The sequence below is a fragment of the Nuphar pumila genome, chromosome 11 (assembly GCF_984573655.1).
Source record: "Nuphar pumila chromosome 11, dmNupPumi1.hap1.1, whole genome shotgun sequence".
NCBI lineage: Eukaryota > Viridiplantae > Streptophyta > Magnoliopsida > Nymphaeales > Nymphaeaceae > Nuphar > Nuphar pumila.
The window spans coordinates 5,122,049-5,148,709 of NC_143259.1; the positions used below are offsets into that span (position 1 = coordinate 5,122,049).

Below are 26,661 nucleotides of genomic sequence, written 5' to 3' on the forward strand. Positions count from 1 at the left end.
GACCCCCCGAACACAGACATGAGATTCAGTGAATCATCGGGGGCGAACACACCATATGTGATATGTCCTATAAAAAAATGGGACATGGGTGTTCCTGAGCTCAAGTCTAATCAACTGAAAGTAGGCCGACATGGGTTTGGTTCAGTGAGCTCAGTGTAGCTTGGGTGGGTCGTGACTCTCGACAGTGAACATAGAGCGACTTCAACATGCACGATTCATGGATTCTTGAAGGGCCTCTCGTCGCCCACTCGCAAGCACGAGCACGCCCCGACCGGTCGGCCCCACTTAAGTTATGGTTTTCCCGGCTCATACGTGTCTCGTACGATATCTCTCAGCATATCCGTGAAAATCTCTCTCTCTCTCTCTCCAGGGAAGAAGAAGAAGATGACGATGGCATGTTGGTGTACCAATCTGATCCATCCTCCTCTCCCCACTCCTGACAACGTCTACGGTAACCGTCTCCAGGCCCTTCGCTCGCACACGTCGGGAAGAAGGGCTCCCAAGGCATCCACCATAGCCTGTCATGCTTCAAGCACCGACCACGAACCTCCTCATGGTCACTACTCCCTCTTTCTCCTCTCATGCAATGAGTGCTTGGTAAATTACCATCCATAAAGGGTAGACAGGAACTCGCTTAAATGAATCGTTTGAGCTCTCTTCCTTTTTTTGACTGCTTGTTTCTACAACTTCCCTTATTGCTTTGATATATGTGGAGATTTGTGGTGATGAGACTGACGGTGATTGTTCTTTCTGTTCTTTGTGTAATTGATCGATTCAATTGTATCGTTTGATCTGGATATCATTCAATGCGTCAGAACATTGTAGTAATTCTGGAAAAAATAGGAAGAAGCCCCATTAATATTGTTGGCTGGTCATTGCGCTTAATCGTTATGCAGATAGTTCAGTAAGATATATGTTTCTAAAGCACTTGTAATGGGGTTTATGCTGATCGGCAATGCAGACCGGAGAAGGTGGCAGACATGTATGACAGCAGTATTAGCAACTGTTGTTGTGAGCTCTGGAATGAGTGCGCAGGCTGATCTGAATAAGTACGAGGCTGAAACCCGTGGTGAATTTGGCATAGGATCAGCTGCTCAATTTGGTTCTGCTGATCTTAAGTATGGCATAATTGGTGCTATTTTTTTATTTTAATATGCAGCATAAGTGTTTTTTTTTTAAAATTGCACAAGTTTTTTTTTTTTTGGTTTAGCACACAGATTCTCCATGATTGGGCCGACCCCAATTGTTTGGGATGAAGGCGTTGTTGTTGTTGTATTCTCCATGATTGGCCATTTTTGTGATATTTTATCTTCTTCGTGCAGGAAGGCTGTCCATGTTAATGAGAACTTCAGGTTATTACTTTGATCCAGCTTCAACTATGGTTTTTTTATACCTTTTGGGATTGAGAATTATCATATGGCATTCCATTTTGGAAATTGATTCTACTAATTATTTACTCTTTTTAATCAAATCGATCACACAATGTCTTCATGTGCAAGAAAACAGTTTTTTCCTTATTTATCAAAAACATAAAGCAGATCTTTTTTTTTTTTGAAAAATTGATGCATCACACAGTTATTGTTTGTTTCTTGTTATCGGTTCTTACCATAAGTTGTACGTCTCAAAAGTTTAAGGGAATGTCGTGATATAGCAAGTCAATGTTTATTAATTTTTTAAATCAGCAGTCACTTGTTCACTCCAGCTTCAGTCTCCATCCTTGCCTTAACTTTGTCAAAATGTACTATGATATCTTCCAAATCTTGCTCCACGAGGATCCTATCACTGCCCTTATAAAGTTTCTTGCTTCCATTCTGACCCCTCACTGTCACCATATTCTTTGTATGTATCCTTTATTCAATTTCTTTCTTTAGAAAACGAAGCCCAAAACTAACCAAATGTTTTACTGTAGAAAAATGTTCATTCATATATTTGCTCATGCTAATCCTTTTATACATTCTAACCATGATTCTATTCCTTCACATTTCTTAAGCATACTTCAAAACTATATCCATAATGCCACTCCTGACTAATAGTCCATATATAATTTCTGATAAAGCTAATTCCTATGGGTTATTAGATAACGGAAATTTTGTATATGACTGATCTAATGAAAAAGTAGGTGGCCATAAAAAAATAACATCTCGTGTTGCTTTACAATGTTAGGTTCTAATAGATTTCTGAGGTGTCTTGGCGAAGTATTCAGTTGGGTCCTTCAAGTGTCTTCAAATGTCTTAGGTGAATCACATTTAATATATTTAATGACTTATGCTGCACCTGCCATGCAATGTGGGAGCTCCAGGTGGAAACTTTGTGTTCATTCACTTCTTGGAGAAAATTTTAAATTAGTTCTTTCATGGATGTTTCTCAGTTTTCTGCTTTTAGCATTTCACTGCTCTAACCAGCACAGTAATTTCTTAATGGTTGGCTTTGTGCATGTAGGAAAAGAATTGTTCTGTGGAACCTTTTTCTTTGGGAAATTTATCTCATTTATATGTGTAACAATTGAATTTCTTCATCGTTTTCCTATTATCCTTAGCGATCTAATATTGTTGTTTGTTACAGTTTATTTACTTATTTTCTTTTTACTTTCTCCATATTTGTCTGTATATTATGGAAAGTTAAACCTTGTGGGAGATTAGTTGTCTAAGATTTTCTTTTAACTTTAGCTCTCTTCCAAGGTCGATAAGGACAATTTGGGAGAAGGTATATCTATCTAGAATTTATAACGTCCATAAGGACATTTTTGGAGAAGGTATATCTATCTAGAATTCTTTCTGCATATAAGTTTGTTTTTGACTTCTTAAGCGAAAAAGAGAAAACTACAAATTGTTTTGTACATTCATATCATTATTTTTCTGCTTTAGTGTTCTACTGAACTTCCAGATTCATAGATGTATAATGTGTGGTTAAGCTCTCCTTTACTTGCCAACGGATTGATTATTTGGTTTACTTCCCTATTGATTTTTTCCAATTATATGTCTCTCATAAGTAATGTATGCTTGATGTAGACGGGCCAATTTCACTTCTGCTGACATGAGGGAATCTGATTTTAGTGGTTCTACATTCAATGGTGCTTATCTTGAGAAAGCTGTTGCATATAAGGCTAACTTCACTGGTAAGCATCATCTCTACAAGCTGGTCAAGCATCTAATATGATGCAATATGAAACAGAGTGAGAAGCATTCTTTTTCAACATTTTTGCTAGTTTATGCAATTATGGTAAAACAAACTGTCAAGTATTCTTTTTTTTCATTTACTAGTTTCTTGTGACCTTAAAACTTCAACTACATTTTTTTGTAAAGGTCTATTTTTGCTATTTAAATCTAATCTTGGCAACTGTGAATGTTGTCATTCTTTAAATATTTAGACATTTGAAAAAATTGTTGGAGAATTGCTGTGGATATTAAATTGCGACAGCAGCATACCTCCCTCATGCTAGCATAAAGGGATCAAGTGCTGAACTTTTTGATCTGCTACTTTAGAATTGATTCATGCCATCAATGATGTCATTGATCTCAGTATCCTGATTTTTCTGATGAATATTTACATGTAGTTCGGGGATCTTTACACATGTAACCTATGATAACGCACACATTTCCTGTGTATTAAGCCTACAAAAAGTGTGTGACAGCTGCCCTGTTGCATTTATATTAGATATCTTTGTAAGGTAATCATGCCAACATATTCCTGCATATTCAAGTAAAAAGCTACAGGATTACATGTATGACAACATATACTTGAAAAACACTTCTAGGCAATAAATGGCTATATATATAAGAAATATCTTTGTTGGTAGTGAAGTTGGCTCACAAATTTTTCATAATTACTTTTTTGGCAAGTCATATAGGATATCTTCTCAAAGTACTGATATTGTTATTCTGAAACATAATTAGATTCGTGGCTAAATATTTATTAACATGTGTGTCTGTGTATAGCAAGTGATCCTTTGCAAATGCAAAATTCTTTGAGAAATACCTTTAAAACTAGTCAGGATTTCAGTTCAGCTAAATAGTCAAAAGTGCTAGTCGGTGCTTAGCCGTTAGTCTCCTAAAAGGTCTAGTTGGTGCCCAGGCGGGACTAGCCAGCCTAGTTCGGACAAAAAAAAAACAGAATTAAAAAAATAAAAATTATAATAAATTCTTAAAATTAATAGAAAATGCATATTCAACACAATTGATGAAGGTAAACAACTGAAACTTAAAAAACACATAATTCATGACATAAGCTAGACAATTAAAACATGGTTACATTTCTAACATTCAAATCTATCTAAATAAATAGTTGTTTAGCCGAATCACCTAGAGGCCCACGAAAAAATATAATTATTTAAAAAAAAAAACTGAAAGCTTAAACGTTGCAAAATGCATAACTGAAACATGATTATAATGTGTTAAACATTATAAAGAAAATGTAAAATACTAACCTTTGTGCCCTCATTTAGGTACTTGCCTAGGCACCTAAGTGCTTCTAGGTGGTAGGCTTGCGCCTAGGTGGCCTACACGGAAGCTTATACGGAATTTTCACTATTAAGGTATGAACAAAGACATTTTCTTTCTCTACAAAGATTGAGATAACTTCACCAAGAACTTAGACTTCCTTGCATTTTGGGGTTGTATGCAAGTAGAGTCCTCGAATAAGAATGACAACATAGCACTTCAGAAAAAACACATGAAAATAGGAAATGTAGCTAAGTATATATACATAGTACAACAGAAGTGAGGTAAAAAAGACCACAATAAAATAGCAAATATAACCATGCAAAACAAACCACAAGAAAAACTCAAATATAACTAATTTACAGATAGGAAGCTTAGATGTTTCTCATGTGGTTTCTCCCTACATGATTCCTGTGCTACTACCTCTTTGGTCCCATCTTCCCTCTTGCTCTTGATCTAAGTTCTGATTTTGTCTTTTGCTACTAAGCAATAAGATTCATGGAGATGTGATAATAGCATATAATAGACACTTCATCATTAGTTTTTGTATATTTTTAGGTGAAAGTTTGATTTCATGGAGGTGTAAGAAACAACAGAAGGTGTCACTTTCGTCAACTGAAGCATAATATCGAGTTATGGCTACAACTACTATGGAAGTGGTTTGGTTACGTCAATTGCTTCTGGACACGGGGCTCATCAGTAAAGAACCAACTAAGATTTGTTGTGATAATAAAAGTGCCATCTACATTGCTAGCAATCATACTTTTCATGAAAGAACTAAGCACATTGAAATGGACTCTCATTATGTACGAGAGGAATTTTTGAAGAAGACCATTGATTTGCCGTTTGTATCTTCAGAATTCCAGATTGTTGATTTCTTCACCAAAGCTCTGTCAGCTCCTAGATTCAATCTTTTTGCTTAGCAAACTGTCGGTTTTGACACCGTTAGTTTGAGGGGGGATGTTAAAATATATGCTTTGTATATGCTGTTTTGTAAAGTCAGTTAGGTTAGTTAAATTTGTTACAGTTAGGTTAGTTTTTTTTTATTTTATATATATATATATATATATATATATATATTTATGTATTCTAGCTGTTGGCTGAGCCCAACCACTAGATTTCTAGCCATTGGGCCCTTGTCAACAACTCTCCATTCTCTTCATTTTGTATATATAGGGACTCTTGTCCCATTTGTTAGGCATGCTTTTTGCATACTGTTATGAATAAGTTCTTATTTTTTATATGTGTTTAAGTGAACATTTGATCTCTTTATTCCCCTTGTGATTGTGCCTTAGTGCATGGTTTGTGTGAGAGCCTTTGAAGTTACTTTTCAAAGCTCTTTTGTCTCTTCATCAGCTCATTTTAGAGCTGATTTTACACTTCTAACACTAGATTGATCTATGTCTTGACTTTTGATATACCTTTCTAATGCACATGGTGGTTGGCCTTGTGTACGATGAGAGTATGTTTGAAGTTCATTGTGAGGTTCAACAATAGTCATATCAACTTCATGTGCATCATGAGTGTTACCATCAACACTCTCATGCATATCATGAATATCATTACTTTCATTCACATCAATATGATTACTTTCATTAATAGTATTACGCTCATGTATTAGATCAAACAAAAATGAATACTCACATGCTAATTCGCAGGGACTCAACAACAAGGCCCTCGCACCTGCGTCGATGCGACGCGGGTGCTGCACCTGATGCGGCAAACACGTCAAGAGTGAGAGAGAGAGTTTGAGAGAGAGAGAGAGGGGGGGGGGGTCATCCTCCTCTTTCTTTTTCGTCTCGCTGGAATAGAGAGAGAGAATGAGAGAGTTATCTTAAATCTAAAAAAAAAGTTGTCAAGGGAAGGAAGATACGTGGCCCTTGTATTGTCACATCAACTATGACATTTGTCATCCTCAACCAGCTGTAACCTGCTTGCCTTTAATGTTTTTCTTTTGAAATTTAAATCAATAATAGCTTTCACCTAAGATTTCTGTTTTTGAATATTTTTGCTGTGAAGGGTGGAAAAAAAGAGCACTTTTGTTAAAATTTACACTTTTTGCTTCTTTTGTATATGGACCTGGGCTTGTTGGGTTTACTTTGATTTTGTCAGATTCAGACCTGGGTCAAAGTAAACCCAGCTTTGAATCAGTCTGGGTATACAGAGCCAAGTCCGTTCGATATATATATATATATATATATATATATATATATATATATATATATATATATATATATATATATATATATATATATATATATAATGAAACAAGGGTGCACAAATACAATGCCAACAAAGGGCTACACAAGTGCACAAAAATAATGTGGCCTCTAATGGACCGATAACAATCTCATAAAAGAGATACACAAAAGATATGAAATTCACAAAAGCATAAAGCTCACAAGAGCATAAAAAAAAGGATGTTGTATTAAACCCAACAAATGCTTTTGAAAAAGCATTAGAATACAAGAGGAGGTGAGGCTCTATTTATAGAGCCCCACTTTACATAAAGGTCCAACCGGTGTTGTTAAAAGCGTTGAGGCGTAGCGAGGCGCTCCACCAAAATCCGAGGTGAGGCGTAAGCCTCGAGGCGCAAAGCGTAAGCCTCAAAATTTATTTTTTTTAAACTTAAAAAAAACTATAAAAATGATCTAAAATTATAAATAAATAAGAAATGCTTTATTGATGAAGCGCCAACCAACATGAAATAAAAAATCTCAAATAAATACGAAAAAAATATGAGATTAACATGTAATTAGGACCTCACTGATGCAAGTTGTTTTCATCAAATTGGACCCTGTGTATGTGATCTACATCATCCATTTAGTGAAGATCGACATTTGAATAGACAGAATCCGACTTATGTGCAAGACTTTTTTGCTGATTCAAAAATCAATAACCATTAATAAAAACATGGTTTTTTTGTTAAAGAACACTATCAAAATAAATTGAAAATCATTTTTTTTTTGTTAAAGAACACTATCAAAAGATTGATTTCTATTAAATCAACCGTGCTGAACCCATCGATAGGGCCAGATTGATCAAAATAGCTTAGTACCAATGAGATCCCATAGGGAGTTATGACCACAGAGGATGATATAGGGATGAGTGGAGCCGGGTTCCCCATAAACGTAGGTTACACGGTTTCACAAAGAACAAATGACAAAAGAAGAAGCTGAGGAAAAACACACAGATCTTACCTGTCACCGGAATGCGCAGAGGTCGCAGGAATGGACGGCGGTGGCGGTGAGTCGCTGGCCGATGGCGAGTGGTGGCCGGCGGCGAGTGGTGGCCGGCGGGTCGCCGATGGCTTCTCAGCAGAGGAAAGAAGAAGGTGGAAGAGTGGTGGCCGGCGGCGAGTGGTGGCCGACGGCGAGTGGTGGCCGGCGGCGAGCGGTGGCCGGCGGCGAGCAGTGGCGGGGGACGAGAGGGGACGGAGTGGAGAGAGAAGGGGCGAGGGCTTTCCCTCGCCCCGAAGCGTCTGTCTTTTTTAAAGACAGGTTCTCGATCTTTCGAGAATACGGGCCCGGATCCGGGTCGATCTCGGGTCCGGGCCATCTGATTTCTTAATGTGCGCCTCAGTTTGAGGCGCGCCTCGCCTCATGGCGCATGAGGCGTACGCCTTGAGGCTGTTGCGCTTTTTAAGTGCGCCTCAAGGCGAAAAGGGCCTCGCCTCGAGGCGAGGCGCGCTTTTTGCGCCTTGAGGCGCGTTTTTAACAACACTGGGTCCAACCGTCATTTATGACCGTTAGGGGCAGTCCAACAACTTGTTGGACTGACCTCCCAACAGTCACATTTACAAAAACAAAAATAATAAAAAGAAAATAAAAGGAAAATGACTCTTCAGTCCCTAATGGATTATACTAAAAATATATTACATGAAATGACCAGAATACCCCTGATATATGTATATTTATAAATATACGTATATCAGTAAATATGTACACAGTATTTTAACACTCCCTCTCAAACTTATAGTGAAATCACCGAAAGTTTGCTAAGAAGATACAAGAATCTTGGTAGAGGAAGAACTTTGGTGAAGAAGTCCGTAATCTGAAACTTAGACTGATCATAGGGCAAAGTAATTGTTCCCTTCAAATATTCTTCGCGAACATAGTGACAATCTATTTCAATATGTTTCGTTCACTCATGAAATGTGTGATTCCTGGCTATATATATGCGCTTTTGTTATCACAACATAGTTTTGAAGGTTCTGAAACATCCACACCCATATTTGAAAGTAGTGCTCTCATCCACACGACCTTAGTGGTTGTTATAGCCATCGCCCTGTACTCAGCTTCCGTGGAAGATAAAGACACTTTTTATTGTTTTTTTGCATCACCAAGAAATGAGAGAATCACCTATAAACACACAAAAACCTATAGTTGAGTGACGATTATTGAAATCTCCTCCCCAGTCAGAATCAGTATAAGCAATAAGGTTTAAAGATGATGAAGAGGATAAGAATAACCCTTTAGATATAGTTTTCTTGATGTATCGAACTATTCTTAATACTGCACTCATGTGAACCGACGTGGGCGCATGTTGAAATTGACTTGCAGTATGTACTGCATGCACAATGTCTAGCCTGGTAATAGACAACTACATTAATGATCCAATAAGTTGCCTATAAGGAGTTTGATTATCTAATAACACTCCGTCTTCAGCTCTCATTTTTGCATTTATCACTTTAGGAGTATCAACATATTTTGTGTCAGTGATTCCCGAACGCGCAACAATATCAGCTGCAAACTTAATTTGAGACAAAATGTATCATCTTGGTGAGTAGGCTACTTTAATTTCTAAAAAATATCTCAAAAAACCAAGGTCAGTCATATCAAAAGATTTTTTAAGCATAATTTTAATTTCTTCAATTTCCTTCTGATAATTTCCAATAATGATCATATCATCAACATACAAAAGGATAATGATAAGTGAGGTACTTATAGATCTTACAAAAAGAGCAGTGTTAGTGTAACAATATTTAAATCCAAGGTTTAACACAGTACCACTAAACCGATCATACCATGCTTTAGGGGGCTTGTTTAAGCCCATATAAAGCTTTTTAAAGGCGAAGAACCATACCATTTTCAATAGTCAAACCATGGGAGGATCCATGTACACTTCATTTAAATTCTCATCAAAGAATGCATTCTTAACGTCTAAGTGATACATAGGCCATTTTCTAATGAATGGTACTGCAACTACAACCCTAACTGTGGTCATGCGAGCTACTAGGGCAAATATTTTCTCATAGTCTATTCCATATTCTTGAGAGTATCCTTTTGCAACTAATCTTGCTTTATATCTTTCTAGGGACCCACCACTTTTTTGTTTTGATTTTAAAGACCCATCTACACCCTATTATCTTATTTCCTTTGGGAAAATGTTGAATTGCTCAAGTATGGGCCTTGAGTAATGCATCTAATTCTATTCTCATAGCTTCAACCCATTCTTTTATGTTTTTAGCTTCTTTGTTGTTAAATGAATCATGATATAAATGAATGGCTAGAAGACAAGGCTTATAGTTTGGAGAAAAGGATTCACAGAAGACAAATCTATTTGGAGGCCTATGTATTTGTTCAGATCTTTTAATACTAGTTTTTTCAACATTTGTTGATTTATTAAATCTTTCAAAAGCACATGGATGCTCTCCATTATCTCGTAAGAGATTATGAGTTTGTTCTCTTTCTTCACTTGAGTCATTAATAGACTCAAAATTACCAATGTCATTATCATCAACAATTTTATTATTTGATTTAGGTAACAATCAAATAAGAAGACAAACTCGGATTCTTCCTTAGTTTTTTCAAAATCAAATCCATTTTCATTTTCAAGAAAAGCAACATTTCTAGAAACATAAAGTTTATCATTTGTTTGATCATAACATCGATGGCTTTTTTGATTTTCAGCATATCCAAGAAAAATACATTTTATAGCTTTAGGAGAGAGTTTGTTATATTTTCAAGAAGCACAAAACATTTACATCCAAATACCCTTAGCCTTTTCAAGTCAGGAGAGATTTTAAAAAGTTTTTTAATAGGAGATTTGTTTTCCAATATTTGAGAAGGCATTCTATTTATTAGGTATACCGTGGTGAAGGCAACTTCGGCCCAATTGTTTTTTAGAATTTCTTTTGAAATAAGTAGGGTTCTAGTAGTTTCAATAATGTGATGATGATTTCTTTCGAAAATACCATTTTGTTGAGGGGTCCTAGCACAAGATCTTTGGTGTACAATACCATGAGTTTTTAGATATAATTGAAATTCATTTGAAAGAAACTCTCCTCCTGAGTCAGAGTGAAAGATTTAATATTTGTTTCAAATTTTTAACAAGATTATGAAAGTTTTCAAAACAAGAAAAGACTTCGTATTTGAGTTTGAAAAAGAATGTTCAAGTATGTACTAAAATCATCTATGAATGTAACATAATATGAATAACCACCTTTTGACATAACGGGAGCAAGACTCCTTACATCCGAATGCACTAATTCAAAATTTTCATTAGACAAGGAGATTCTAGATCCAAAAGGTATCATTTGTATTTTTTCAAGTATACAATCTTCACATACAAAATCTTTATCTTTACAAAAAAATTTCAAAAATGGAAAATGTGATAATTTGGATATACTTGGGTGTCCTAATATTTTATGCCAAAGATCTAAATTAATGTCTTTGACATGATTAAAAAAAAATAATTTGGGTAAACATAAGGAATCCATATAGTAAAGATCTTTTCTTCTATGGCCTTGCCCAATCAACTTCCCTGACTGGAGATCTTGCACCCAACAAGCCTTAGATGTGAAGAATACTTTATATCCATAATAAAAAATTTGAGAAATTGAAAAAAGATTTAAGTCCAATTTTGGAATAACCCTCACATTTGGAACAAAAAAGTTTTTTGAAATACTGTTAAGGTTTCCTATATTTTTAACTTTTGAAGAAGTACCATCGGCGGTTGATACACATGAAAAATATGAATTAGTGTAATCGGATAATAGCGACTCATTATGAGTCATGTGAAAAGAGGCTTCCGAATCCAAAATTCAAAAAGACTTACTTAAAGGAGAAGAGGAGGAGATGACGGCACCGGATGTAGAGGGAGTGACTTTAAAAATTTGTGAGACAACCTCTGCAATTTGGGCAATGGTCAAATCATTGAAGTTGCCCCATTTCTTTGATTCTTGAGGTTCTTCACTTAAGGAGGCAACTTTCTTAAACTTGGAAAAATCCGATCTTATATGCCCCGGTTCCTTACAATGATGACAAATGATTTTATCTTTGTATCCTCCTCCATTGTGTTCTTCTTTATTGATTTTTTTTTCAAAGTGAGGTGGTTTATATGTTTTTACAAAATTTTCGGGTCTTGACATGGCAAGAACCTCATATTCGACTTGTGCATTCCAAGTCTTGTTTCTTCTTGGCAAATTTGAGCAAGAGTCTCACTTATAGAAGGAGTTGAGGTCCTATAAAGCAAGGAAGATCTAATTTGCTTAAATTTCGTCCGGAGACCATAAAGAAAAAAGAAAATATTTTCTCTTTCTATTTGTGATCTTCTCATTTCAATAGTCGAACCTTCACATTTTGGTTATAACATGGCTAGTTCATCCCAAATAGAGGATAAAATACCATAAAAGTCTCTTACACTTTTATTTCCTTGTTTGGTATTACGTACCTTATCTTAAAGATAATATAGTCTAGCCATATCTTTTTGGATGAAGGTATTCTTTAGAAAAATTCATGCATCACATGCCTTTTTAAACTTGATGATGTTGGTGGCGATTCTGAACTCTATAGTATTCATGAACCATGAGAGAATTTGAGCATTGCTAGCTTCTCAATCCTTCAATTTGTTTTGATATTCTTACAAAGTTTTTTCCTTTTCTTTTTCGGATAGAGCTTTGACTTGATCTCCTTCTCTTCTTATCAATTTGAGTTGAGGTTCATTAGTGGTTCTACTAATAAAACCCCATAGCTTTTTACCTTTGATGTAATTTTTCATCGTGGTTGCCCACATTAAATAATTGTTTTCATTGAGCTTGTAGGAGATGACGGAGGCAGAATCTCTTTCTCCCATAATGAAGAATTCTTGTGTAGAAGGATTGGATGAAGACTAAAGATTGAAGAGCACCACCACAAGTAGGATAATCTCAAGATAGCTTTCACTACTTCATGAGCCAAGCTTTGATACCATGTAATTAAACAAGGGTGCACAAATACGATGCCAACAAAGGGCTACACAAGTACACAAAAATAATGTGCTCTCTAATAGACCGATAACAATCTCATAAAAGAGATACACAAAAGATATGAAATTCACAAGATCACAAAAGCATCAAGAAAAAGGATGTTGTATTAAACCCAACAAATTCTTTTGAAAAAACATTATAATACAAGAGGTGGTGAGGCTCTATTTATATAGCCTTACTTTACATAAAGGGCGGCAGTCTCCAACGGTCATATTTATGGCCATTGGGGGCAGTCCAATGACTAGTTGGACTGACCTCCCAACAATCACATTTACAAAAACAAAAATAAAAAAATAAAATAAAAGAAAAATAACTCTTCAGTCCATTACTAAAAATATATTACATGAAATAGCCAGAATACCCAAATATACGTATATCAGTGAATATGTACACAATATTTTAACAATATATATATTCTCCCGCACCCAAGTTTTTTTAAAGTGTCGTATTGCTGCATCCACACCCGTATCCGCACTCGCACTATGTGACATAACTCACATGGTTTCTTAGACTCAATTTTTGCAAAACCATTTTTTTTTCAAGAAAAGTTACATTCCTTGAAACATAAAATTTGTCTTTCTTGATATCATAACATCTAAACCCTTTTTTGGCTTTCGGCATAGCCTAAGAAAACACAAGGAATGACTTTAGCGGAAAGCTTATCATTTTTATTGGAAAGAACAAAACATTTACAACAAAAGTTCTCAATCTTGAATAATCGGTAGAGATTTACAATAATTTTTTAATAGGAGAAGTATTTTCAAGAATAGTAGAAGGCATTCTATTAATTAAATAAACCGCCATAAGAGCGGCTTCGGCCTAAAACTTTTTTGGAACATTTTTGGATATTAAAAGTCTTGGTGGTTTCAATAATGTGCCGATGCTTTCTTTTAGTCAACCCATTTTGTTGTTGTGTGTAAGGGCAAGGTTTTTTATGAATAATCCTTTGTTGATCGAAAAAACTTTTAAAATCTTTTGACAAGAACTCTCTCTCGAAATCAGATTTAAATACCTTGATGGAGGTTTTGAATTGATTTTAACATAATTATGATTTTTTTGAAAACACTCAAATACTTTGGATTTGTGTCTAAGAAAATAAATCCATGTGTGCCTACTATAGTCATCCACAAAAATCACATAATAAAAAACTCCTCCTTTAGACATAACCGGTGTCAGTCCCCATACATCTGAATGTATTAACTCGAAAGGTTCTTTGGATGTAAATTGGCTATTTCCAAAAGGTAAAGATTTCATTTTTTCGAGTATGCAATCTTCACAAATAAAATCCTTTTCATTACAACTTTCATGAAAAGGGAATAAATACATTTTTGACATACTTGGATGTCCTAGTCTCTTATGCCAATGTTCAATACTTTTCTTCTCAACAAAATTACATATTTTTTTATTTGATAGTTCCAAATTGTCCATGTAGTAGAGGTCACCTCTTCTATCGCCTCGTCCAATCGGCTTATTGGATTGGAGATCCTGTACATAACAATCATTACATGAAAAAGTGACCTTACATCCATGGTCGGTAATTTGATAAACGAATAAAAGGTTGAGGTTAAGTTTGGGTACTACTCTAATATTTGAGACATAAATTTTTTTATTATTTTTAGAAGAATCTTGTAAAGTACCCAAGCTTTTAACTTTTAAAGATGTTCGGCAGTTAAAACATAAGAATCATTGGAGTTAATGAGACATTTGGATAGTATGGACTCATTAGGACTCATATGGAAAGAGGCACCAGAATCAAGAATCTAAGAATTCTTACCGGGGTCCATGCATGTTGATATGGCCGTACCGGAGAGAGAGGAAGATTGACCTTTGATTAGTGGTTGAAAGATTTCCATGAGTTGAGTAAATGAAACATTCTTGAAGCCTTCATCTACACTACCTCTTTCACTTGATGATCCTATAGAGGCCGGTTTCTTTTCATTTCTCCTTTTTTGGGCAAAATGGCTTGATGTGACCCGGCTATTTGCAAAAGTGGCATATTGTCTTTCATACTCACTTGGATTTCTTTCATAGTCATTTGAGCTCCTTCCGTAGTCATTTTGGTCTCTTCCAAAGTCAGGAGGCTTATATGCTTTGGTGTGATTTTCGGGTCTTGAAATAAAAGTACCGATTCCTTATCTTTGGTAGGAGAGGATTTCTTTAATCTATTCTCTTTCTTATTTAGTTATTTTAAAGCTTTTACTATGTAAGGAACACCACCTCTATGAAGAAGGGGCGACTTTGTCCCTTTAAATTCGGGCCTAAGCTCATTTATAAAATAGTAGAAGTGCTCCGAGTTGATTTGTTTTGCTCGGAGCTCTATGTCAAGTGGACAATGCCACTTACGCTTTAAGAGAGTTAATTCATCCCAAAAGAGAGAAAAAGCATTATAGTATTCTCTTATGCTCGTATCTCCTTGGGTCATTGTTCTTTCTTTCTTTTGTAGATTACATACATGATCTACATCCTTTAAAGAATACATATCTTGAAGATATTTTCAAGCATCACTAGCAAATTCGAACTTTGCTAAGCTAGAACCTTTTTTTTTATTTCAACACTATTAATGAATCATCTCATGATTTTGGAATGACTCATCCTCTACTCCTTCCGTCTCTTTTCATAGTCGGCAATGACTTTATTCATTTCTTCTCCTTGAAGTGTAATTTCTTTGTTGTTTTCACTCTTGGTGAGCATAAGCCTTGGTTCTTTCTTGGATCCATCTATCAAACCCTATAGACCATTTTCTCAAATCTTGTGCTTCACTATGGATGCCTATATCACATAGTTTGTGTCACTGAGTCTCATGGGTATGGTGACAACCATTTCTCGGTCATCCTCCATAGATACAAGAAGAGAAAGAGAAAAAAAGATAGAGAGATAGAGAGGAAGAAGGAAAATATGGAAGCGAAAAACTTTTGAGCACCACGAGTCCACGATCTCACATCTACACGAGCAAGCTTTACCACAATCAAAGTCGCAATGACTGATACAATGTAATTGAACAAAGTGCTCTCCACACACCTCAAATAAGAGGCCAATACAATGCCCACACAAGGGGCAAAAACACAACACCCACTTAGGGGCTTAGAGGAACACACTACACTAAACAAATATAATGCTTCTTTCATTCACAATGCACACAAAATGCATAGCTTTACAAGGGGTCTAAGCCTCATATTTGTAGGCAAGGAAGGGGACTGAGAGGCTCCCCAAAATATAGGCTCTCCAACGGATAGACCGTTGGGAGCTCCAACAGCTATATTGCTGTTATATTGTCAAGGATAGAAATGCCCTTGACAATATAACATACTACAATATTAAACTAAAAACAGCCCCTATTGGGTGGCACCTATTATAGAAAATTACATTGGTCAAAAGACCAAAATACCCTTGGAGGGTAATACATATTACAATCATGTCATATATATATATATACATATATTCTAACGGTTTGCAGATAACCTGAGTCATCTGCCTGAGCATAATAAAATCCTAAAAGCTTTCTTAGTCGGCATTTCATCGAAACAATAAGTTCCCATCATGTTATGTATATAAATGCTGATTCTGCAAATAATTTATGCTTTAATCTGACACTAAAGATTCATTGTCAGCCTAGTTCCACGTCGATCATGTGTTGTGATGTGAAAGATAAAAAATATTTGGATGTCAGTAGATATTCTTTTGGTATAGATGTCTATAGTCATTCAAAACATCAAATAAATATAAATTTGTGCATTTATACTGTCTTCTATAACCAAATGCCCCCTCAAATATCTAGAAGAGATATATATACTGCATACAGGTCTAGTTTAAGCATTTGATACCCTATAGTAGAATTTTGGTTGACTAGACATCTTAATGTGAATGTGTAGTTTTGATGCAAGTCCTGATAACCAAAAATGCAAACCTAAGGTTTTCTGGATTGCTCTGATATATATTGATTCTTCCATTAAGTTTTGGAATGATTTTAATTTTGTTGATGGTATCTGGCGTCATCTTAGAAATGTACATATGTGCAGTTTTTCTGATGCCAAAGCAAAATGCTATATGGCCCTAAAATAATCAACTTTCTCTATGCATAAACAAAGTATAACAATTTAGAATGGAACAAAATAATGGAGTGCAACGTGAGACTCTCAATGCTACAAGAGATGAGTTGCATTGTGGTTTACTTCAATGGGTTATATTTATTCTAGGTCCTATTCATGTTTTATTATTATTATTTTTTTGTTTGGGTCATATAACACACATAGTTTTTTGAACTTTACCATTTAACCTTGGGAATTGGTCTCATGATATCCCACTGTACTATGATTTACTTTTTTCAGTCTGATACAGTGATCACTTCACAATGTTGAATTTCTCTGTTCTTTGTCCTATTAGTGATAACGCTTTTGATTCTCTTGCTTGTGATATTTGTCTAGGTGCTGACTTAAGCGATACACTGATGGACCGGATGGTAAAGCTAGTCAGAATCTTTGTTAAATATTAGCAAACAATTTTACTATGTGACCCTTGTGTCCGGTCTGGCATCAAAGTACTGGCTAGCATGCTGGGGATTAGATGTGAGGGATTGAAAGCTTGTTAACTGTGAAAGGCCCTGGCTGGATGTTTGGTATAGTTGTTTGTGCCACATGAATGGAAGCACTTGCATTACTAATAGGAATTATAAAGGAAATGCTGTGACTTTATCCACTTGATATTCTAGGATGCATTTATGTGTGAATCCGATTATGGCTCTAAAGAATTGTTCCATGGCCTCAAATGGTTCAGTTAAATTTATAAGCTCATTTTTTTCTTCCTTTTAATCTATATGTCCAAAGGGTATTTCAAATGCACTTAAGTTGGTCATCATCATCATCATCATGAAGCCTTATCCAACTAGATGGAGTCAGCTTTATGAGTCATGTTTCTCAATTCCTTCCTGTTCATAGCTGCAGCCTCAGCCACCTTACAGTTTTTTATGTCACCTCTCACTGCCTCCCTCAAATGCATTTAAATTGGTATGGTGTAGTATTTTATATACAAGTTGTCAACTTTCATGCCTATCATGATTGACATGCCACTTGTCTCTGTTTATAGAGCAGTTGTGTCTAAGCATTGGCACATGAAATATCGAATATGCACGTGGACATGTGGCTTATGGTGAAGTATCATGCACAGACTTGAAGGATTGAACTTTTTATAATCAAATATCTGTGGTCTCCTTGACATGGGAAACTTAACAAAATATGTGGCCTCACACTATGCCTTTATTTTTTAGGATATTTACTGATAATTGCTTCTTGACCATGGTATTGAATCTACGCTTGACAATTCCTCTTCTGGGCTGAAAATATTACCAATCAATGGGCATGTTCCTATTGAGAGTTACATATTCCAAATAGTGGTTGTCAAAGTGACTAGAGTGGTATGCAAGTATAGTTACCTAGGTTGTCAAACATTAATGAAACATTGATCTTGGTTGAGCATCATAGAATGTGATAGGTTATGATGGTGACCTAGGTTGTCAAGCACTAAGGAAACATTGATCTTGGTTGAGTATAATAGAAGGTGATGAACTTTATATGGATAAATGTGTTGGAAGAAATTTCATGTTTTGTTTCTCTATTCCATTTAGTTTCTCTACATTGCTAAGATTTCTTTTGCAGGTTCTTAATGAAGCTAATCTCACCAATGCTGTTCTTGTGAGATCTGTGCTCACAAGAAGTGACCTTGGAGGTGCAATCATTGAAGGTGCTGACTTCAGCGATGCTGTATTGGACCTTACCCAGAAACAGGTAGATTTCTGGAGTAACATTCATCTTATCATTCAAATTTTGTGAATGTTTATCTAGTACCTCATCAAATGGTAAAGACTGTATGGGTTTCATGATCGGGGTCATTGTCTTATGGTAGATAATGTATGTTATTTCCCAACTGGTAGTTCGTGTTTGACAGCCATAGAGATAGATGCAGTGCAAGCAGGTGAGGCTAAGTGTTGACTGAAAACTGCCTGAACCAAGCACTTGATTGAGCTTGGGCTGGCCAGTCCTAAATGCTAGGAAAAATTATTGGTTATGTGGTGCTGTTACATTTTTTTACTTTTCAGTAATTCAATGGATTTGTAATGAGATATGCAATAGTGTACATCTGCAAACTATTATGGTTTGTAAATAACTAGCTGGCCAGGGTGTTATCATTATGTCATTCATGCCATGCTTATATGTAGGTATATGTATGGACCATTGCTGTGTCAGCTTTCAGTTGTAGCTCATGCACACACATTACACACACACACACACACACACACACACACACACACACACACACACACACACACACACACACACACACAGAGGCATTGTTGTGATGTTCTTGCACAGTCACAGCCACATGCACACAATACTAGCCAGCCACATCATGGAAATCCTGAATCAAAAGTAGATTATGTGCTTCATAGAATCATTGTTATATGCGTATGTGAAACGGATGAAAAATGAGGTAGATTCAAAGGGAATTTCATAGGGACTGTTATACAGTATTATCATTATGCCGTGATCAAATAATGGTGGAAAATATTAGTAGCAGTTATCACCTTACAATGGTGTGGGAAGGGTCGTGGATAGAATTTCAGTTTATTTGGTCATTAAATTAGAGTGAAATTTGATGGCGAGATAAAGAAACTTGCTAAGGGTGGAAAAAAGATAAAAATGGAAAAATTAAAGGCGTACTTGACGTGATTGGTTGTGTGGATATGGGTAAAACTTGTGGTTATGTCACATGGTTCTTCGCCTTTGTGTTGCTTTTTTTTCCACATTTTATAGCTGTTGTCCATGCAGGCTTTGTGCAAATATGCAAGTGGCACAAACCCCATAACAGGAGTAAGCACTAGGGCGAGTTTGGGATGTGGTAACAGCAGGAGAAGTGCATATGGATCACCCTCTTCCCCATTGCTTAGTGCTCCTCCTCAAAGGCTGTTAGACCGTGATGGCTTCTGTGATCCTTCTACGGGATTCTGTGATGCAAAGTGAGTTTGAGCTCCAGTTCTGTATTTGTTGTATATTCATGGAATGTCAATTCAGTGGGTAATGTTGCCATGCTTTGTTCTTGACTTACTCCAATGTATATTGTGGGAAATCTTGGGAGATTCTTTTCTATGAAGACATCACATAACTATGGGCATGAAGGTAATGGGAGTTTCGAGTATTAGCGTTTGACATGTTACTCAACTTCATCAGCACCACTGATTCTTTGAGGTGCGTAATTCAAATACAAAAGCAAGCGATCATCCAATATAGCTCAATAGGGAGAAATGTTTTGTTCATTTATCCACTTTTTGCCTGTAGAACCAATTCTCTTGCAGCTGAAAGCTCAATTATTTGGCTGAGATAGGCCCAGGTAATTTCACAAATAAAATTTTGGGGCCATAGTGCCTGTTCAAGGTCATGCTCGAGGAGCTGTGTTCAGAAACTGAATATGGATCCTATGAACAGGTGAACACTAGTACTCGGGCTCGGACCAAAACATGACCCAATTACATATCTAATCACGCCAGCCCCAAGCGCTGCCCCCGATCCCCCAACAATCACACAAAAATATTTATTTTTTTGCTACACCCCTGTTTGCCCCCCCCCCCCCCCCCCACCCCCCCACACACACACACACACACAAACACACACACACACATGAATCCTAGCTACGCCACTGCGTCCAAGTGAATCAGCTCAGTCCTGACTGATTCCACGAACTGGTCAAGTTTGTGATTCTGAGTTTTTGCATTTACTCTTCTTTTTTTCGCTATTGTTTTTCTTTCCCTAGTCCAAAGGGAAGGCTCCCCCAATCACTGACTGCACATTGTCAGGCCTCCAGTTGATAAATCCTTTGAGATCCCCCTTGCCACCAATGAGTACACCCAGCTTCAACCTTGCAACAAGGGAGGCCTCCCATTGGTTTTGAACTCTTGATGTCCCGTCAACTTGGTGACATTTACTAGTCGTCCCTGCCAGATGACTGGAGCCCTTGTGGGTGTATTTAATTACCCGCTTCTTAGTATATAGTTAATTTCAGAATGTGTCTACACATTGGATATTATGAAATTTTATTCTCATCCTGTTATCGACCCCAAGCCTTGAAGTAGGATGTAATATTTGGGGGGAGGCATAAAGCAATTCCCTACTTAAGGTAATTGGAGGGTACATTTTGACCTCCAAAAGGTATTGACATTAGTTCCAGTGAAAGCCCACCTTAAGGTGATCGGAGGTTGTACTCTTTAACGTTTACTTCATTGAGTACGGCGACTCATTGGACTTTTGGGGAAAATCTGCTGAGTTCCTTGATATGAATGCATTATGTGGGTCTACAAGTAGGGTGTAAATTCATAGTAATTTATCGAAATATTTCAAAATATGGTTTGCATAACTAGGAGAGTGGATCGGGTCCAAGTTGCCTTGAGCGAAAAATGGCCGAAAGGCACCTGAATGCCAATGGGGTGTAAATTCATAGTAATTTATCGAAATATTTCAAAATATGATTTGCATAACTAGGAGAGTGGATCGGGTCCAAGTTGCCTTGAGCGAAAAATCGTCGAAAGTCACCTGCATGCCATCCATCATGGAGATGAATGGTGCCCAAAACCCTTCCAAAAGATTGGTTTTTACCTAGATGGGCCTCACAAAAAATTCTGATGCCGTTTACTTTTCTAGATGAACATCATCAATGACAGATAAATGGATGGCTGAGCGTCATCTAAAACAGGGTGCTTTTGGTAGGTCTTGGATGGCGTTCATTTTCATGATGAACAGCATCCAGGTTCCTTGGATGGTTGTTCTGTCCAAGGCTCCTTGGACCATGAAAAGATCAGGTGCAATCACATGGCACAAAAATGTGTGCATTTAGCAACTGTGGAGCTCAAGACCTGATGGAGGGCGATCAGGTGCTTAATGCACAAATTTTGTTCCATGTGATTGCACCTGATCCGGACTCCCTTGGACCTGATCCTCTCTCCATAAATAGAAATTGTTTTTTTTCTTTCTCAGGTAATAATTAGAATATCTGAAAACAAATAGAAAAGCATACCAACAAGGGGAATGAAGCATAATTGAGCACGTGTGCTAAAGATGTAACCACATTCACTGTTGGACCTCATTAAACATGTCATGCTTGGTTTGTTTTAGATAAACAAGCTGCTTGTGACTCTGCTTCTACAAGCTTGAAGTGCTTCATGCAAGCCGAATCGAGCCGAGCCATGATCAACTCAGAAGCTCATGGTTGGTTGGTGGTCGTCTCTTAAGAAAAGAGGCATACTCCTTCACCAAGCCTAGGTTAAAGGGGGTTGAAGTGTAGCAACCCTTCAACACTGGGAGACAAAGGTTTGCACATTAACATAGACGCAATCAAGGTAGGCTCTCTCTTTATGCATAGACTAGGATCGAGTTTGGGTGCATAGAGTGTGGGTGATCCATGATCAGCCACAGAACCAGCATAAGTGATAGTTTTTAAACAAGTCCCATGTTGAGAATGATATCAAAAAATATGTTTTGAAATATTATGCTCTATTTTAAGTTTAAGCAAAAAAAATAGGTGTTACTAACCTGATCGTTTTGGGAGTTTATACAAAATTGGGACTTATTTGCATGAAGTGCCAGCTAAGATTGTTTAGGTGATGGAAAATCTTGATTAGGGACCCATATCAACTCTTTCATTATTTGGATGTAACTTTCCAAAATGGTAAATTGAAATTTAGAAACAACAATAATACCTTATGATGATGCAACGCCACAATGCTTGACTTGCCATTTCCACCCACCAAATCATTCCATTCCCACTCTCTTCTCTCTTATCATTTGCATTGGTAATGTTCTTATCCATATCATTAACAGCATTATTAATGTTATCATTGCATCAAAGAGATGTGGAAATCAAATGCATGACACTTGACTATCATAATTGTCCTTTCTTATCTCACATTTTCTTTTAATGATATCCTCGGCTCAAAAAAAAAAAGAAAAAGAAAAAAAAATACTTTCAATTAAAACTGTGCATTATAGAAAATACAATATGCCAAGAAGAAAGTGTCCATATAAAGAAAAATGAGTTGACCAACAAGCATATATTTACCTCTCACTTCATGAGTCACCAAGATACCACTCATAGGTTGAATTCAAATCATATCCTTACTAATCTTGCTTCCTTTTTCTGAATCAACAAAAAAATTCTCGAGTTCTACCCAATGTGTACGTCATATGTCTACAAATACAAAACCATATTTTAAGCTAGGGAAAAAAGAGCAGCATGTTTTTTTTATTAGATAGAGGAAAACCCAAGTGAGAGACCAAATCCGAACCTAGTTTTGATACTGGTAAAAACACTTAAGACGGCTCCCCCACCCTAGCTCAAAGTATATCTGGCTTGCTTCAATCAAGGTGCCAACCCACCAACGGGTTTCGATCCTTGATTGTCCCATGACAGCTGAAGACTTTCAAACCCCACTAGCCAGGGAGGACTATGGCCTATGTTTTACGGCTCAGATTAGAATGACCCAGTTATCGCAGTTCGATGAGCGATGAACCAAATGTTTCTAAACCATATTGTTATCTTTTTGGAACCCCACCCCACCCCCACACACACATCACGGGATGCACATTGACTGGCATCCGGTTGATACAACCCTTGAGGCCCACACCATAATTTGGATCAAGCTTGAGGCCCATCCATGGTCCACACGATTGGCTAGGGGGCCAACCTGATTCTCCCAAGTTTAGTGAGATCTCGTGCACAAGCCAACGCCAATGGGAACCCTTTCCCAGTGGACAAGGGTGGTGAAATTCACGATATCCCACTGTAAATCATCCAAAGAAGGAAAAAAAAAGACTTAAATCAAGCTTGAGAAAGATGGGATAGTCTTGCCTGGTACCAAGCTCGAAGAAATAAAAGATGAGGCCATAAAGATCTCAAAAACATCAAGTTAAGTATCCACCATTATCTTATTTTGATAAAGAGTACATAACTACACAAGACGTAGTTGATCGTTCCCCCTCAAACAGACTTATCAGAGAGAGAGAGAGAGAGAGAGAGAGAGAGAGTTTATTTTAACAAAAACTAAGGGGATCTTGGAAGCGTGAGAACCAATGGAAGGAGTCCAATTGGACGATGTTTTCTCTCTGAAAGCATGGGAACCAAGGGTGGCTTCCAAGTGGACGATGGTTGCGAGAAGGAAAACTGTGTGTGAAGAGAGAGAGAGAGTGTGTGTGTGGGAGTGGTGGGGCCCTAGAAATATTAGAGAAACCGCATTGGATGGACATTGCGTTGATATTCAGCGACCGAAAGGGGACACGTTGGCCTAAACGGACTTGGGAAATTGGAATCCTACCTAGCAAACAGCAGTGGATGATGATGGGCTTCAGGCACAATCATTGCCCTCTATCCAGCTAAAACGGGGTCATCTCATTCCTACACCCACTTTGTCATCCCTCCATCTTAGAAGGTCCCAACCCAACTAGGTTTGGTACAAAATTGCGTCAACCTTTTTGTTTAGGCGAAGGTGGTATGGTAGAAAAGAGGTCTGCCTTTGTTCGGAACAAAGACAAAAAAATCTAATAACCATATATAATACAATGCCTTTGTCATTTAAATTCTATACATTAATGCTAGCTATAACATCTGAGGTGATCTACGCCATCGAATTTTAGACCTTTCGGTCTTACGTCAGAAAACCATGCTTCACATCCCAAGCTGTGGACCCCTAACTTTTGGTCCAATGGTCCATGGTCAAGATCTCTCTCTCTCTCTCTCTCTCTCAAAAGATAAAAGTTTAGACCCACAGTTGGTGCTCAATGATTTCAATCGCTATGGACAAAAGAAACTCAAACTTGGTCTCTCCATGTAGTATTTGGAACAGAGGAAAAGAACCATACTAATAAGAAAAAAAAATACATAAATGGTGACAAGCCTTTCTACCCAAAAACAAAAAATATAACGAAATCAAATGCTCAAAAAAAAAAAAACTAGCGCAAATGAGATCAAGTTGTTGGACAGCATGCCAAACTCCCTAGAGTCTATCCTAGACTTGACTCATTTTTTTTTTTTGTTTGCCCTTGAGAGAAAAAGAGAGAGAGAGCTTGGTGTTTTGATAAAAAGGATCCCATCCTTGATACAAAGTATCCTATGCTAATTGTCATTCAGCTGATGCATCTAGATGATTAAGATCAGTCCCCATTTAGGTAAAAATGTAGACCAATCTTAACCGTTGATTGGACGACTAAGATTGAATGTAGGATGGAATCCATCCTATGTCAAATGATGAGGTTAGTACTCGTGCTTTGAAGTGAATGGCCTGAACTTTGTAGCATGTTCCTTCCATCAATGCAACCCATGCACGAGCTCACTATGCATTTCTTGACCCCTTCCTATATGTCAACCTAAAGATTAGCAATATAAAGTTTGCTTACGAGGGCTCTGTTCATCTGGTAGGGGCGACTTATGAACGTAAGTCACTAAGTTGGAAAGTACATCATGAGCTCGAAACCTATCAGTGCACGTCCTTCGCCACAAGATCAAGGGTGAGCATCCTTCCTGGTGGGAAAGAGGGCCTACGTTTTTACACTGATGAGGTATTTTTCTTAATTATCTAGAAAAAAATACAACACTAGCATAGAGTAGTCCAAGTCTCGAGGATGGTGATGCAAATTAAGAGGTAGCATGACTACTGGATCACGTGTAAGCCTTTTGCTTCACTTCTCCACCAAAGTATGAAATACTCATAACCTGGTAAATGGACGCAAATAAAAATAATACAGTATTTTTTTAGTGGTGTAGCAAAATCAACGGCGACAGATAGGCAGAGGAAAAGGAGGACAAGAGATGAACGGCCCTCCATCCTTAGCACGCTCTCTGACGTACACGTGTCGAAAGGGAAATAAGACAAGGAAGAAGATAGGGGACCAAACCTCACCAGACGATCGTGTCCACAAAGAATTGGCTGGAAAAAGGAAAGTGGGTCCCAGTGGTCCACCTGGGTATTATTGTTTTCCAGCAGGGCGAGTGGGGGGGCCCATAGCCGACAAACCCCCGGCACCCACACCGCGAGCCTAATGATCGAGCCTAGCCCACGCCGGACCATGAGCCGCCACGTACAGTGGTGCCAAAATCATTGTGTGAGGGGATGGTGGCCCCACACCACTCTGAGCACTCTCCCCCTTCATGTTCCCTTCTCTCTCCTTGTCTTCAACCCTCATTTTTTCTTTTCCCTTTTCCTGCTTTGGGATGTCATTAGGAGGGGAGTCATTTTCTCTATGCAATAGCGTCGGTTGGAGTTGCCCCCACGCATACACAAGAGTGAGAGTATAGAGATTCTAATTTTTATTTCATGGATCAAAAACAGTAGTGTAAGAAAATATCATACAAAATTAAGAAAAGAGAAGAAAACACCACTTCAAAAAAGAAGAGGTAGTAGGTCACCAAAAACTGGGCCTTGTTGCTATTGGCTCAATGAGAGGTGTCTCAGGTGTAACAAGCCCCCTCCCCCCTCCCTTTAGTCTAGTTTGTGTGACAAATAAGGGAAAAAGATAAAGCAAATTTTAGATGCTATTCCAAAGGAACGAAATAAAAGGAAAAATACCTTACCAACCAAAGTGGGGTCCGGAAAAGCTAAGGTTTGTTAGAATAGTTAAATGCACAATATGAAGTGTCTAGGGAACCCTTCCACCCAAATTTAAGTAGTTGGTCTCATTTGCTTGCTTTGTGGCAGAGTGGGTATAAATAGTGAAAAGAAGGGAAGACAGGCGTGTTATTTTAAACCAACCATCAAATCCCTCATGGATAGCTGTTAACAAGATGCACATTCATATAATTTGACTCCTTAACATGGAAAGCCACGAGTAGAAAAGGATTAGATGTGCAGTTCACTTTGTGCTTCCATCTGTAAGACAAAAGTATAGCTAATACAATGCATTATTACCAGCAATATATATATATATATATATATATATATAGAGAGAGAGA

General features: G+C 37.3%; 1 protein-coding gene across 1 annotated transcript; it reads left to right on the forward strand.

The window, feature by feature from the left end:
• The first annotated feature begins 328 nt into the window (after positions 1-328).
• LOC149821726 (Pentapeptide repeat-containing protein) lies at positions 329-19,976 on the forward strand. Its single transcript, XM_089980724.1, has 7 exons — positions 329-556; positions 962-1,118; positions 1,323-1,352; positions 3,009-3,115; positions 17,106-17,140; positions 18,333-18,461; positions 19,503-19,976. Exons 1-7 carry the CDS (start codon positions 385-387, stop codon positions 19,692-19,694), a joined length of 822 nt encoding a protein of 273 aa, XP_089836850.1. The 5' UTR covers positions 329-384; the 3' UTR covers positions 19,695-19,976.
• Positions 19,977-26,661: the final 6,685 nt, after the last annotated feature.